Source organism: Budorcas taxicolor, chromosome 8 (genome assembly GCF_023091745.1).
Source record: "Budorcas taxicolor isolate Tak-1 chromosome 8, Takin1.1, whole genome shotgun sequence".
Lineage (NCBI taxonomy): Eukaryota > Metazoa > Chordata > Mammalia > Artiodactyla > Bovidae > Budorcas > Budorcas taxicolor.
Genome location: NC_068917.1, coordinates 28,323,306 through 28,339,501, shown reverse-complemented (window position 1 = coordinate 28,339,501; position 16,196 = coordinate 28,323,306). Strand labels below are relative to the sequence as shown.

Genomic DNA, 16,196 nt, shown 5'->3' with positions numbered 1-16,196 from the left:
ATATATAATGATATTTTGAATCCCATCAAATGTGAACACCATCAAATCTTCAAGCTACTGCAATTATCTTATTGAAGTTCAGATTGTTCCATCTTTAGTCAATGGGAACTTCTTCAAATCAGCTTCTTTTCTACCAGAAATAGCAAGAAGGTCAAGGCTCATTTTGTACATTTCCTGCCCCAGACCTGGAATCAGCCATTTCTTCAAGACGTACTGCTTTCTCTAGTGGGAAAAGGTATTTCAGAATTACAATCTAGACAGTAGGGATGTTCCTCAATACTGCGCTAACCATTGTTTGTACAATTTTCTTAACTAATACTTATGTAATGCTGTTCTGTGTCAGGCATTGCTCTAAGATTTTCCAAATGTTTATGCTTCATAATAAACCTACAATTATCCTTACTATTATCCTTACAGATGAGGAACTTGAGGTACAGAAAAACTAAGTTTAAGGTCATATAGCTAATAAGTGACAGGGCCAAGATTAGAACCCAGAGTCTGAACCTTTACCCATCATGATATGCTTCCTCTCATTTGACCTGTTTTTAGTCATATGCCTACCCCCAGGCCAGAGAAAACAAAACAATCCTTGACTAACAGACGCACTGAGACAACCCCTTCTCCCCGCCACCCCCCACCCCCCCCCCCACCCCGCCAAAAGAAACAAAGGTGCTGTTACCAGAAGAAACAGTAATGAATTCGAAGAGGAAAAGAAAACAGTCCAATATATCAGTTTGAAAAAAAAAAAAAAACACTGATTCAAGAGCCCATTTTTTATTATAGGCATTTTGATTATTAAACTTTGAAGAATTATATAAAATAATATATAATGCAGAACTAGAATCTGTTACAAAAGATTGGGTCAATCAGGGTTTCATTACAATTAAGACCAAGTAGTCAAAAAAAGAGATTAACCCCTAACAATTAATCCCTAAAGCCACAGGAATGAACACAAGCAAATATGAAGTTTAATGTGACACAAACTGGGTATTCAGCAAATGGAGATTTTTCTTGTTAGTTATTCAATATTTTGCCCTGAGAAGGCTCAGGGCCATTAGCATGAGAATGATTTGGTCCATCCTCCTCTTCCAAAGCTATAATATCTGGAATTTCATCAGTCTCAGATGTGAAGTCTGTGATACTGAAATCAAGTGCCTGTAAAAAAAAAAAAATCTTGGATATTAAACCAAACACTAAAGAAATGAGTGGTCAATTCCAGGTGAGCTCTTAGAAACACAAATTAATACATGAACTTTACTTTCTCGAAAACTATGCTTTCTTGAAGATGTTTATAGTCTTATCCCCACAATTCATTCATATTATAACTAAGAAACATCTCTTTACAAGGAAACCAACTAATGGTAGAACATATGAAATGAAAGCTTTTGAAATTACAAGCTATGAAGCATTTCTGGTTATTCATCTATTATTCTCCTAAAAACAATAATACTCCACTTTTCCATGTTCTGATTTCCAATACTATAAACAGTTTGGAAAATGTCTAGGAACTGAAGAAGCAAAAGGTTTTGAATAGTTAAAACAGCCATCACAAAGCCCTAGCTCTTGTCTGCATAGAGAAGGCTTTTAGGGATAAGGAGTTCAATTAACTCTTACTTTACATACAATTATGATAAGCAAAGTAGTATTTCTTAACTAACAGATGACTAGAAACAGAAAATGTATAGTAAGTTACTAAAGGCTAAATCTTGATAGTAGAGGAAAAAAATCTAGCTGATTATCTAACGGAGACAAAATAACTAACAACAAAAACCCATCAAAAAACAGATGGAAAGGAGAATGAGGAGTTAGCGCTTAATAGCTTCAACCTTTATGCTTGGGATAATGATATAGTTCTGGAAATGGGTAGTGGTGATGCTGCAGAACACTGCAAATGTACTCAATACCAATGAACTGTACACTTAAGAATAGCTAAGATGGTAAACTCGACGGTATGTATGCATGTGTGCTAAGTCACTTCAGTTGTGTCGGACTCTGTGCAACCCAATAGACTCTTGAGCCCACCAGGGTCCTCTGTCCATGGAATTGTGCAGGCAAGAATACTGGAGTGGGTTGCCGTGCCCTCTTCCAGGGGATCTTCCTGACCCAGCAATTGAACTCAAGTCTTTTATATCTTATGCATTGGCGGGCAGGTTCTTTACCACCAGCACCACCTGGGAAGCCCTATGTTGTGTATATTTTGCCACAATATTTTTTAAAGTAGTTTTAAAAAAATACATGAAGAGAGAATCTTTCTTTTTATTGGGTCTCTTACCTGGCTGTCTGTGGCCCTTACTGCACTTTTCCCTAAAAACCCGGGTGCTCAGAGGACAGTCCAAGACTGAGGTAAAAAGACTTCCACTATTTATTCCTGAGGCTGTTTGGGAAGATCAAACTACACTCCAGATCTTCATGAATTTTCACTTTGCGAAGATTATACCCAACCTGACACCCACAAAAGCCAACAACACTGATACACTGATGACAATACTGATAAACTGGTGCAGGGCATCAGCCAGGCAAGTCAACAATTGCAATTTTATTCTTTTTAAGTTAAAAGATGTACCTTGCTCAGCTCTCTCTTCCAATCTATTTCATATTAAATGTATATTTTAATATCCACTACCAGTAGTTTTAATAAATGTAGAATAGAACAGGAAGCTACAACATAAGAAAATAGAGAGGGATTTTTTTGAGTCCTAAGCAAGCAGGAGTTTTCTCCTATCAGAGGCTAGACTGCTAGAACAGAAAACACAAGCACTTTGACATCAGTAACACATTGGACTAAGTCCCTACTCTGCCACTTCTCTCTTTTCAGTCTCAGTTTTCTCACCTGTCAAGTGAGGAAGTTTCCTAATTGATTGTGTGCCAAGTGAGGAGTAAAGATTGTATGGGCCTAGCTTGTCAAAGGTACTCAATAAATAGTAGCTTTAATTCTCTTTAGTTTCTTAAATACCACCCTGTCACACACATAAACCTCCAAAGTCACCTGCAGATCAGGAACTACTGGCCTAAGGTAGAGTTCTTTGCAGAAGATTGGAGGTTCCACACTTGTGGGTTAGGAAAAAAACCTCCACCACCACCAAAAACAGGGGTTCTAGTCCGTGAGCTGTTTGGGAGAACCATATGAATAATTCACCTTCCATATATCCAGAATGAGTCAGAGTATCTAATTTTCATTAGTTTTGACCATCACCAAAACCTATTTGGTGGGCTTGGGAAAGAAAAGGGTGGGGGAGTAAAAAGGTAGCCATGGTCTATCAAGTTTATATGGTGAGTTTAATTTAAAATGTGGTGGTTGGGACTGCCCTGGTGGTCCAGTGGCTAAGACACTGTGCTTCCAATGCAGGGGGCTCAGGTTTGATTCCTAGTCAGGGAACTAAGATGCCACATGACATATGGAGCAGCCAAAAATTTTTTTAATTAAAAAAAGAAAGAATGTAGTGGTTGTGCTTGGCCATCTTCATAAGGTTTTCAGAAATGTGGCACAGAGAAATCACTTTGCAGATGTATAAAATAAATTCCTTTTCACTGACATAAAAAACTATAGTTTGGAAGGAGTGTGAGGAGACTCTTGCCCATCAGGCATTCTGGGACCGAACTCAGAATAATACGCTTATTATGAAACAAATGAGATAATAACAGTCCCTCCCTGCAAAGACATTCAAGAAAACCAAGTGACCGTGCCAGGGTTCCAGAGAGTGACATCATTTTTGCAGGTTTTTCACCGTACAACCATAAGAGGGCAGCACTCATTCACAAACCTCCTTGGTATTTACTAAGATAATTTTCCACAAGGTGGCACTGCAGGTGGGGCTACTACAGAAATAAAAACAGCATCTGGGGGAATTTTACTTGCTGGTAATCGTGTATGTACAAGCAGTACTCATAAATATGACACAGAGTCAGGAAAACAGACTGATTTTGAAACAGAAAATAATTGTGGCTCAGATGTAAAGAGTCTGCCTGCAATGCAGGAGACCCAGGTTTGATCCCTGGGTAGGGAAGGTCCCCTGAAGAAGGAAATGGCAACCCACTCCAGTATTCTTGTCTGGAGAATTCCACGATGGAGGAGCCTCCGTGGGTCGCAAGGAGTCAGACACGACTGAGTGACTAACACACATGCCTATGTTTCCTTGACATCAGTCTTAGTATTACTTACTTTCTTTGATCTGTCTCTTTAGGCAATGACAACAAAAGCAAAAGTAAACAAATGGGGACCAAATCAAACTAAGAAGCTTTTGCATAGTGAAGGAAACTTTCAACAAAATTAAAAAGCAACCTGTTGAATGGAAGAAGATACTGGGTTGGCCAAAATGTTCATTTGGGCTTTTCTGTACCATCTAGGCTTAGTCAGTTTTTTTCCCCTCAAAATAACTGTCCTCCTTGGGGAAAGGTCTGTTAAACTAAAACTGCTAGTTTATCCAATAATAAAGCAAGGACACCATGCATTTTGAGACATGTAGACAACAAAATGACATGCACGTAGGCACAAACTTGAGACACAAAATCAGACAAAACCATGTCAGTGTGCTCATGGGAAAAGCGGTCGGTGGTGTTCTTCCAGAAGCTAAGAGAAGTCTGCTTTATATTCTGTCTTGCTCACTCAGAACAGCTTTGAGATCTGTCTCCTTTTCATAGGCAATTCAGTAGGTACTATTACTCTTACGAAGGGGAACCAGAAGCTTTACCTTCCATATAAGGAAGCCTGTGTACAGCTGTAGTATATGAACTTTCCAATATATGAATTTTCCGACCAATCACAATCAGCCATAAAATACCACCCTTGGAGTTCTGAGGCAAATGATAGCAGGGTCCTGTCCAATTAGGACTAAAAAAGAAAAAAAAATTTAAGAGGTAGATTCTCTAGAAAAGCCACTCACTAGGGACAGGCAGGCGAGGGCATGGATTGGCTCCACCCTGGAAGCCCATCAATTATGCCAGTCCACTTTTCCAGAAACCAGAAGCTCCACTTCAAGTATCTCAGGGAGCCCCTCGAACTGAGCTCACATGTCTGCTGACTCCCGGAGCTACCTCAAGGGGAAAAAAATTAGCTCTCTGACTTAGTAAGGTTTGAGAGCTCATTCACGCAAGTGCACGTAAAGCTGTATGGCTGCTTCCTTGTTTTCATGGGGAGACAGGGCAAAGCAGGGCCGAAAAAGGAGACACGTTTTGACTTAGACTTCGGTTCTGCTGAAGGGCAGGTCAGGCCTTCAGTATTTAGCTCTATTTCACAAGTTCTAAGATTGGCTTTTTTTGAAAAAGTTTGGCATACTGCAGCTTTGTTATGAGGAGGTCTATATTTCCTACATAATCAACCCACACTAAGGGGATTAGAAGCCTGAACACCCTAGGCAGCAGGTAGTAGGAACTCCTTTCTACAGGGGGTTTGAAGTCTTCCTTTTTCTAATTATCTTCATGTGGTCTTCTAAAGGTACCTCACCCACCACTGAGGTTAGTGCCTTTCTACCAAAGTGACAACATGGTACATTAAGTCCAGCTGGGACTGGACACTGAACAATCTCATTCCTCACATGTGAGATGGCCCCTTAGCAAGAAATGCTGCTACTTTTACATGAGACTGATGCAGTCACTCACTCATGTGCTTCCTCTCAGCTGATTTCTTTTCAGCAAAGCAGTCAGGTACTTATGTACCTCCTTCTACTGGTTTAAAAACACGCTTTCAGGGGTCCAGTAAACAGTCAAATGAAAGGAACCACCACCACCACCTAATACCATTCTTAAAGGAACATTAGCTTTTGTTATGAAACATTCCATTTTTAACATTAGTCTTCCAATGTTTATACCAACTGCCCCCTGCCCCCAGGCCATTTGAATTCATATGTATTAAAAACCCTGTCAAGGAGGCGAAGCAATTCCAAGAATGCCACACAAAAAGCACATGTAACACATAGCATAAAACCGATCTATTCTGCAGTGAATTTTATTGAATTCAAAGGAGGCACTTCTTTATGAAAAAATAGAAAACCCAGGGTACACAAGCATGCATTGTGAGACAAACCAGAGTTGAGGCCTGCTCAGAGCAGACCCCAATTCATACAGCAGCCTACAGGAAGGTGTTTTTATTCAGTACAGACAGCAACAGTAAGTAGCAAAAGAATGAGGCCATAAACGCCCTGAAACATGTGAGACTTCTAGACAGGCTCTGACCACTCTATTATTCTTTTCTTTTCAGCCAATTAAGTAACAGACTTCCCTGGTGGCTCAGAGGTTGAAGTGTCTGCCTGGAATGCAGGAGACCAGGGTTCGATCCCTGGGTCAGGAAGATCCCCTGGAGAAGGAAACGGCAACCCACTCCAGTACTCTTGCCTGGAGAATCCCATGGAGGGAGGAGCCTGGCAGGCTACAGTCCATGGGGTCGCAAAGAGTCGGACACGACTGAGCGACTTCACTTTCACTTTCTTTCAAGTAACAGAACTTATGCACTAATACAGAAACTTTATAGCTCTTATGCCAGTTGGAAATGACTGAAGTGGAGACCTTTTTGCCTCATTAGCTGCCTGCCTACTTCAGAGCTGTCTAGCAGGTGTGTCAGCTCAAGAGGAGCTGTCATCTGGCTGGCTGCCCTGTGCATTGCTGACAGGGACAGGTTTAGGGTGTTTTCTACTCCGCCTGCCAGGCCTCCTGGCTGTACCTGGGGCCTGAGCACTCTCAGACTCGGTCACCTGCGGATAAAAGGGACCTACCAGCCAGTTGAGGGGTGTGTTGTTAACAAGATAATCCATCACATCATCTAAAGACTCCTTCATTTTCTGCAGCTGCCCCTTGCTGGAAGCGAGGAGGCCATCAGACACTTCTTTAAAGGAGGCAGCATTGCGAAACACAGAGTAGATGTCACCAGCCATCACCCCCAAGTGGTTGGCCTGATCTTGAATGTTCTGCGGTAACCCCTGGATGTTGGACAGGAGGGTGTGGCACGTGGTCTGGAGCTGCTGAGTCAGGTTCCGGGCAATAGCAAGAGTACGTGATTCAATGTGCTGCAAGTAAGACAAGTTTAAGAATGAGCTGTGGATTCAACAGTGGTATGTGTGACTTAGTTCACGTACATTCAGCTGGGATACGTACACCACACATGTGGATTCTTTAACTTTTTAAAATTCTCACAACATCCCTGAGCGTGGCAGTATTATTTCACATTTCATAGGCAGAACATACAGCTTCACAGGTAGCTCAGCTGGTAAAGAATCTGCCTGCAATGCAGGAGACTCTGGTTCGATTCCTGGGTGGGGAAGATCCCCTGGAGAAGGGATAGGCTACCCACTCCAGTATTCTTGGGCTTCCCTTGTGGCTCAGATGGTAAAGAATACGCCGGCAATGCGGGAGACCTGGGTTCGATCCCTGGGTTGGAAACTGGAGGAGGGCATGGCAACTTCAGTACTCTTGCCTGGAGAATCCCCATGGACAGAGGAGCCTGGTGGGCTACAGTCCGTGGGGTCGCAGAGTTGGACACGACTGAGTGACTAGGTGCAGCACAGGCAGAACATAAGCTATGCCCCAGAAAACAGCTGGAAAATGGCTGAGTTGGGATTTGAACTACTGCTGAGTCTTCGAAGTTCATGGTCTTAAGCAGAAGGAACAGGGGAGACCGGACAGAAGGAAAATACCCTCCACATCAATAGGGCAACCGGAATGTTCTTTCTTCAAGTGAGATATGATATAAACAAATGATTAATGTTACTTTCAAGGCCAAGTGTATATTAGCTTTTGGAAGATAAAGAACCACTTTCTAGGACTACAATATGATATTTCTTCTGTCTGGAACATTCACCCCTTTAATGCCCTTTCACCTAGTTTATTCACTCCTTAGGTCTCAACTGACCACTCATCTCTTCCAGCAAACCATCTGACTCACCCATCCTCACTCCAAGGTTGAGTTAGTACCCTTCCTACAAAGCATTCTCATAGCAACTCTATTTATACTATCCAAAAAACCCCACTATGGCAGTAAAGATACCTGTATTCACTTAGCTTGTCCCTTTTATGAGGGAAATGCCTGTTTCTCAGGTAGCTGTGTCCTGATTGGGGCAATATACCTATCTGTAAGTTGTTAAAGTCACTGCCCATTTTTGCTTCTATCATATAACAAGCAACTTATGTATCCTGTATTGTTCAACTTTTGCTAGAGAAGAATATTCTAAGAGCAATAATAAGAACACTGAGACGCCTGGTAAGAATTTCTACACAGTCTGTAGTGGATGACTCTGTCCCAGTTGTCTCACCTCAGCACAGTGGGATTCATCTGTATCATCGTAGCTGATGCTTCTCTTCCACTCCAGCCAGGACAGATAGAGCTTATCCTGAGCATCCTGAATCTTCTGGTTGGCATTATGCACATTCTTCCTGGCAAGTTCAATCTAGAACATGTTGGAAGAAGACAAAGAACCAACTATTAATAGATATTCATATTAGCCTGTTCTCAGGTCTATGATGTAAACCAGCCATCATCAATTCTTACAGAAATTCTTGGTATTTAAGGAGATATCTCTGATAGCGTATCTCTGATAGCGTATCAGAGATAGCACTGTTCTGTTCTGTCCTGTGTTAGTTGCTCAATCATGTCGGATTACATGTCGGATTATTTGGGACCCGGTGGACTGTAGCCTGCTAGGTTCCTCTGTCCATGGGATTCTCTAAGCAAGAATACTAGAGTAGGTTGCCATTCCCTGCTGCTGCTGCTGCTAAGTCGCGTCAGTCGTGTCCGATTCTGTGCGACCCCATAGACAGGAGCCCACCAGGCTCCCCCGTCCCTGGGATTCTCCAGGCAAGAACACTGGAGTGGGTTGCCATTTCCTTCTCCAGTGCATGAAAGTGAAAAGTGAAAGTGAAGTCGCTCAGTCGTGTCCGACTCTTAGCAACCCCATGGACAGCAGCCCACCAGACTCCTCTGTCCATGGGATTTTTCAGGCAAGAGTACTGAAGTGGGGTGCCATTGCCTTCTCCGTGCCATTCCCTACTCCAGGGGATATTCCCAACCCAGAGATTGAACCTGAGTCCCCTGCATTGCAAACAGATTCTTTCCCATCTGAGCCACCAGAGAAGCCCAAGAGCATTGTTACTCGTTATCAATATGTATAAGTCAGCCAAGCAGCCATAGGACTTTACTGCCTCTTATTTATTAAACCACTATCTCCAATTTCCCTCTGGTTTAACACAGGTATGGCAACTGAAGGCAACTGAAATTTAACGTATATATAATATAATGAAAGAGAAAGGAACTTAAACCCTCTTCCCTGCTGCCAGCCACGTGCTTCCCCTTCCAAGAGTAAGCTGGTTTCTAACGGCTGAATGATGCATGCTGTTCTATAACTTGGCAATCCCTCAAGGCTACTCAGTAGTCTTTTGTGATGCGTCAATGTAATCAGTCTATTAGTTGACGTGCATTGTTTACACTCTTTTGCAACTCTGAATGAATATACATTTCTAGAAGAAAAGCTGCTCCAGGCACAGGTGTGTCTCTTTAACTTTCCACTTTCCCTTGAATCCTCCAGAAGTGCAAAAACACAAGTAGACCTCTCCTCTACACCATCGCCCACAGAATCTAGCTTTGCAAATGCCACCAGACAGGAAAGGAAATCAGTAATCTGACCACTCAGAGTAAGATTAACACCGCTTCATGTATTCAGCTAATTATATACTTCCTTTTCTGTGAGTTTTCTATATACTCTTGGCCCATTTTTCTACTGGCTTGTTCATAAGGTAAGATTAAAATTCTTGGATTTTATGATTTCGTTTATCCTAATCCCAGAGATAAATGAACTCACTTCAGCTACCTTTAAATGAAGTTGTACTCACCAGGTTAAAGGTGGAATGGAGCTGAGAAATGGTCTCCTGGCCTCTTTGCTTAGCTTCTTCAATCCTGCAGAGGGCCTGCTGGTAGGCCCGTGAGCGCAGCTTGGTGGACAGAGATCCCAGTCTAACATAGTAACTCGGCTTCTGAACCATATCAAATCCTTCCACTTTTTTGGCTTCTTTTTCTGAAGTTTTAAAGAACAGGGGAAAAAATGGAAGCCTTAGGGATCACAGCTCTAAGTGCTCTAAGTGACAAGGCCTAAACTCTTAACTTGGATCTTGTCTTCGTTGATTCTACCCACCCATCTGGTAATTATCCACCCCTTTGCCCAAGATGGCTCCTATCTGCTGTTGGGCTTGGCAACCCAAAACACGTCACTGTGACATGTCATCGACACAGGTCTCTTCCCACCAGAGTGTCTTCCCTGGCACACAGTAAGCACTAAATATTTAATAATCCCAGACAGTAGCCCACAAAGGGCAATCCATTTGTAGAAAGTATTTCTTTAGGTTAATTTCTCTGGAAGTTTCAAAAGTTACTATGTACAAAAGAATCCGCCTGCAATGCAGAAGACCTGGGTTTGATCCCTGGGTTGGGAAGATTCCCTGGAGAAGGGAAGGGCAACCCACTCCAGTATTCTTGCCTGGAAAATCCCATTGACAGAGGAACCTAATGGGCTACAGCCCATGGGGTCACAAAGCACTGGACACAACTGAGCAACTGAGAACCCACACATGCGGACAGTGGGGGTGGGATGGGGGAATGGAGACTGACTGTCAACAGGCATGAAAGATCATGAGCTTTACTCTTTGGGGGTGACAGAACTTTTATCTTTGGGGGTGATAAAAATATTCTACATCTGGATCATGGTGAGGCTCATGCAACCAAAAATGTAGAAGGAAAACAGGTGAATTTTTTTGGCATAAAAAAGTATATCTCAATGAAGCTGTTTAGAAAAATTGCTCTAAGATACAAAACACTGGAAGAAGTTCCTTGGTGGCCTAGTAGTTAGGGTTCTGGACTTTCACTGCCGTGGCCCGGGCTCAACTCTTGGTCAGGGAACTGAAATCCCATAAGCTGCATGGCATGGCATGGCAAAAAAGGAAAGATACAAAACATTATTTCAAGGCAAAAATCCAATTACCTAGTTCATCCTTAGTAAGAGGGAGGTACTGGTCGACCAGCAGCTCCGATTTGGTGAGTGCATTTTCTACTCCACTGCTCATCAGCTGCATCATCCGACTTCCTAGGACGGTGTTAATGCTGCCACTGACCACGGACTTGGTCTTCTCCACACTCCCAGTCACAGCTCCCTTGGTCCTGTCCACCACCCCAGTGATTGTGCTGGTCACAGAATCCTTGGCCCCCGTCACAGTCGTCGTCACAGCATCTTTGGCCCCAGTCATAGCCCCTTTGGCATTGGCCACAACCTATGGGAAAAAAAAGCAGGCCATCTGACTGGTGAGAAACATGGGCATAGATACCTATAGAAAGGTCTTAACTAAGGCAGCACAGTTGAAGAGTTAAAGGATGAGTCTGGCCCTTTTACTTTCTAGTTGTGGGTCTTGGACAAGTAACTGAGAGTTGATGAGCCTCAATTTTCTTAACAGGTATAAATGCCCTACCTGCCACCACTCAAAGGTTGTCAGAAGACCAAAAGAGGGAAATGGATAAAAAACTTGTCGAAGTTTTTTCTTTCTGTTTTAAACTAGATGAACCTGTAGTGAGGCACAAATGGGACTCTAGAGAAAAGTGGCATTTTCCATTGACATGCTTCTACTGAGCCCCTCATACATGCCTGTAAGCAGAGACATAGGTATCATGCGCACCGCCCCAGGCTGACACACAGGCAGATGTACCAGTTCCCCAGTCTACTGGCTGTGCTCTCAGATACCAAGCAAGAAAAGGTTCTATTCACCACCTCTGCATTTATCCAATACCACATAAGACTCAGTGATTTAAGGAAGCAATTTCACCTGCAGAGACGAAGCCACAAATTTAACAGAGATCAGACTAAAGTCTGGCCCAAAGGTGGATACCTCATCTCTGCTTCTTAAGACAACCTGATAACAGTTCAGGAAGTAAGAGAGTGGTCATTACTCTTTCAAAAATATATTCAAGGCTGGAACAAATAAGTACTGCCTGTTTGTGGCCTCCAACAGTCTGTATTAAAGAGATAAAACTTAAAAAATGTGAGGTGGCAAGCCTCAGCACTCTTGTCCCAAGCTCACCTGATTTGTTGGCTGATTCAGAATAGGCAGCTTCTCCTCAATCCTGTCTAGCCCCTTACAGGCATAGGTATTGGCAACAGCAACTAGAAGAATCACAAATGGTGAAAATGTTAATAGTCTGGTAAGAGTGAACACATAACTTGAACCTTTATTCTTACTATGGAAAAACAGCAAAAAATATTTATTTTAATTTACCACACAATACTTTTGTCTGGTTTCTCCAGTTCAGAAAGGAGATCCTTGCCAGGTTTCCAGCAGCTTCCTTCTACTGACAGGGAAATAAGGATGTGTGTCTGTGGTGGGGGTAGGGGAGCAGCAAGCTGAGGCAGTGACAAGCCAACAAGGAAGGTGGCCAGGAAGCCTCTTCCTCATCAGTTGTCCCCTAAGGTTAAAAGAAGCCAGGCTTCACCCGAATCCTCATTCAGGGAATGAGGTATCTGAAAACCCTCAAAATTAGCATTTCCATGCTAGTCTAATCTCTGCTGCTGCTGCTGCTGCTAAGTCGCTTCAGTCATGTCCAACTCTGTGTGACCCCATAGACAGCAGCCCACCAGGCTCCCCCGTCCCTGGGATTCTCCAGGCAAGAACACTGGAGTGGGTTGCCATTTCCTATCCAATGCATGAAAGTGAAAGTGAAGTCGCTCAGTCATGTCCAACTCTTCGAGACCCCATGGACTGCAGCCCACCAGGCCCTCCGTCCATGGGATTTTCCAGGCAAGAGTACTGGAATAGGGTGCCATCGCCTTCTCCGAGTCTAATCTCTGCCTATACTGAATTCAGTAGGTGGCAGTATATTTGGGGTCATCACCAGGAAACAGTGTGCTAACAGCACCCTAGATCTCCCTAACGAGACCCAGAGTTTAGTCCAAGCTCCCCCACCGACGCCCAACATTTGCAGAGCAGCAGAGTTGGAAAGCTGATTTCTAAAAGGCTCTCCATAATCCTAAAAGTCCATGATGGAATAATTTGAGAGAATGATTTAACCCCTTATTCCAAAGCAGATAATAAATGTGGAGAATCGGAAAATGCCACTCCTAGGTATATATATGAAAGAACATATGTCCACACAAAAACCTGTGTACAAGTGTTTGCATTAGCATTCATTGCTCATGATAGGCAAAAGCTAGAAGCAACCCAAACATCAACTGATGAATGAAAATGATATATCCACACAACAGAATATTAAATTATTCCATATTCAAAAGAAATGAAATACTGAGATGATGCTACAATTTGGATGAAATTTGGAGACATTATGCTAAGTGAAAACTAGCCAGTCACAAAGGACCACATGTTTTATGACTCCATTCATATTACATGTCTAGGATATGCAAATCTATAAAGAGAAAATAGTAGTTGCCTAAGGTTGGGGAAGGGGGGGGGGGTTGGTGGAGTGATTGAGAATAAGGTTTCTCTTTTTTTAAAAAAACATGGTAAAATATACAAAACAAACTTCACCATTTAAACTATTTTTAGGTGTACAATTCACTGGGACTCACAATATTGCTCATTCATAATATTGTGCAACCATTACCACTCTCATTTCCAGGACTTCTTCCTCATCCCAAATAGAAAGTGGAATGAGGTTTCTTTCTAGAGAGATGACAGTGTTCTAAAATTGATCATGGTGATGCCTAAACAACACTGTGAATATACTAAAAGCCACTGAATGGTACACTTTAAGTGGGCAATTTGTACACTGATTTATTTTTAAAGCAGTTCATGTATACTGTGTAGTCCCAAGGAAGTCAGTTATTTCAGTTTACTCACTGATTCCCCGTTTGATCTCACTTGCCAACACAGAAACATCTCTGGGGAATTTCTTTTTTTTTTAATATCATATTTGCTGTTGCTCTGAAGCAAGCCTTCTATAACAATGAGCATCACCTGGCAGTTCTCAGAAAAGGTAGTATGTGTCTCAGTAAAGGCTGAGGATTCCCTGACTGATGAAAGCTCAGGGCGTAAGGCTAGCCTTCATTATTCAAACCAGCTTTGGGCTCAGTCGCAGTGACTATATGGGACTAAATTTTGAGGCCAAAATGAACACTCACTTTGTGGCTCTAACTTTTGGATGATTGGCAGCGCGCTGGTCACAGCCACAGAAGTGATGGTCTTCATGCCCTTCTCTGCCATCTCACACAGAGACTTCAAGTAAGGATGCTGATCCTTTGTACTGAGGTAAGCCGAGGACACCAGATCATACGTGGAGCTCACCAAGGGGAGGTTGGCCACCCTGGTCACTACACTCTGTAACCAAGAGGGAGAGAGGGGTTAACGTCTACAAAACATGGCTGGTGGGGAAAGGAATTAAGAATCGTCCCTCTATTTATAAATCATACCAGTTGTGGTTCAGCTGCAACAGATGCCATCTTTCTTGCTGGAGAAAGAAGAAATCTGCAGGAGAGAGGCTTATTTCAGAACACTGTGACAAGATTCCCAGATTAATTCTCCAACCCCAGGTTTCAAGTGAGCAAAATTCAAGATACAGTCAGTGGAGTCTGAACTGCTCCCACCCTCTGACTCTCAGAGGTCTCCCCTGGGAAAACAAGTCCTGAAAGAAGGCTTCAAAGCTCACGGGTACAATACACCAACTTGAAGTGTTCAATTCAGTGCCTTCCCCACCAGGACATTAGAGACACCTTTTGAAGAAAAACGTCTATCCACAAAAATGCTAACCAGGTAACATGCATGTAAAAACTAGGGAGATATTTCAAGGAGAAGGTGTCTTGGGCAGTCAGGCCGATCAAGATGGAGCACTTTGGGCTGGGGGTGCGGGGAGTCAAACTTTTCCTGTCAAAGAACCGAAACAAGTTCAAGGGACATTAAGCACAGGGGATAAGGAGGTGCTCCAAGGATCAAGAAACTTTTCAGGGAGTTTTTAAATGTCACTTTAGTGTCCCCAACGGCCCACACCTACACAAAACAGCCTCACTGGTAAGCAGCAGGGCTGGGAAGGCAAGAACCAACCCCTTCGGAGCCACTCTGCGGCCGAGAGTTCCAATTTAACAAGAAATGAGAACCACGCCGAAGGCGGAAATCAGGCGCCAGTTATCAATAGCCCGTCCGCGTACCCCACAAAATTCATCTTTAAGACGATTTTCTCAGGCGTTTCCTTTTAACTAATGTCCTCTGGGGTCGATTGGAAACTGCTAGCCCCAACCCAACCAAGAAGCTACAAACGCACCAGGGAAGCGAGCAGAAAAGCAAGCCTCGATCAAGGAACAAAAGGGAGGGTGGAAACGCAGGGCCCAGACACCGCCCCTTCCCAGCCCGGGCCCCGAAACCGCCGCGAGGCGAGCGTCCGGCCCGAAGCCCGCGTTGGCCGAGCCACAGGGACCGCAGAGGGGCGCGCACCCACCAGCCTGCAGATGCCAAAGGACAGAGGTCCGGCGAGTCTGTGCGGCGTTCACAGCTCACCGACCCGTGCGCCGGAATATATACCCGCCCCGCCCCCCGCCCGCCCCCGTGCCACGTGACCCCAGGCCCTCAGCCGGGGCGTAGGGGTCGGCCCTGCGTGGATCAAGAGTTGCTAGGGATCCCCGTGCAAAAATGCGGCGGGTGCGCACGCTGGCTTTGTAGTTTCGTAAAAGGAAGTGGGGCCCCGGAGGCTCAGCAGTAAAGAATCCGCCTCTAATTCAGAAGATGAGGGTTCAATCCCTGGGTCGAGAAGATGCCCTGGAGAAGGAAATGGCAACCCACTCCAGTGTTCTTGCCTGGAGAATCCCATGGACAGAGGATCCTGGCGGGCTACAGTCTATGGCACAAAGAGTCGGACACTACTGAACGACTCAGCCACCAAAAGGCAGCAGAGGAGTTGCCGCGAGGGACTCACTGTAACTAACCTGTTAATTTCCACCAGTTCTGGGAATAGAATTGTCTTTAAAAATGGAAACAATGGCGTTTGGACTGCTATTTATAGCAAACAAATAACTTCCAAAGTGTTGTGAAATTCTAAAGGATGACGGACCTGTTGAGAGGGCTATTGTGTTGCTCTTTTTACTTTAAAGTCAGTTTCTTCAACATCTGTCTAAAGTTGAATTGGAATTTCCAAAAAGGCCTTGAGAATATACTCTTCCAGCAAGACTAAAACCCAAATCACTGCGGTCTGATAGCTGCCTAAGTTTACTATGCAAATAGCTTTTTGTTTGTTTTTAATT

General features: G+C 43.6%; 1 protein-coding gene across 3 annotated transcripts; it reads right to left on the bottom strand.

Annotated features, from left to right (window-relative positions):
• Positions 1-780: 780 nt before the first annotated feature.
• PLIN2 (perilipin 2) lies at positions 781-15,462 on the bottom strand. 3 transcript variants are annotated; one of them, XM_052644820.1, is made up of 9 exons: positions 15,398-15,462; positions 14,379-14,433; positions 14,091-14,286; positions 12,040-12,122; positions 10,953-11,238; positions 9,811-9,992; positions 8,238-8,372; positions 6,705-6,995; positions 781-1,155 (listed from the first exon to the last, which is right to left on the bottom strand). In XM_052644820.1, the coding sequence occupies exons 2-9, from the start codon at positions 14,406-14,408 to the stop codon at positions 1,015-1,017; spliced, it is 1,344 nt and encodes a 447-aa protein (XP_052500780.1). In that variant the 5' UTR covers positions 14,409-14,433; positions 15,398-15,462; the 3' UTR covers positions 781-1,014. The 3 variants fall into 3 exon arrangements, with proteins under 3 accessions (XP_052500780.1, XP_052500778.1, XP_052500779.1); XM_052644818.1 differs by lacking the exon at positions 781-1,155 and having other exon boundaries at positions 5,965-6,995; XM_052644819.1 differs by lacking the exons at positions 781-1,155; positions 15,398-15,462 and adding an exon at positions 15,224-15,353 and having other exon boundaries at positions 5,965-6,995.
• Positions 15,463-16,196: the final 734 nt, after the last annotated feature.

Excerpts from the sequence above, each read along its gene's own strand:
- PLIN2 (XM_052644818.1), bottom strand. The coding sequence starts at position 14,408 with ATGGCATCTGTTGCAGCTGAACCACAACTG. Across the intron at positions 12,123-14,090 it reads CCAAAAGTTAGAGCCACAAA|TTGCTGTTGCCAATACCTAT; the intron begins GTGAGTGTTCAT and ends TGATTCTTCTAG. Across the intron at positions 6,996-8,237 it reads ATGAATCCCACTGTGCTGAG|CACATTGAATCACGTACTCT; the intron begins GTGAGACAACTG and ends TCTTACTTGCAG.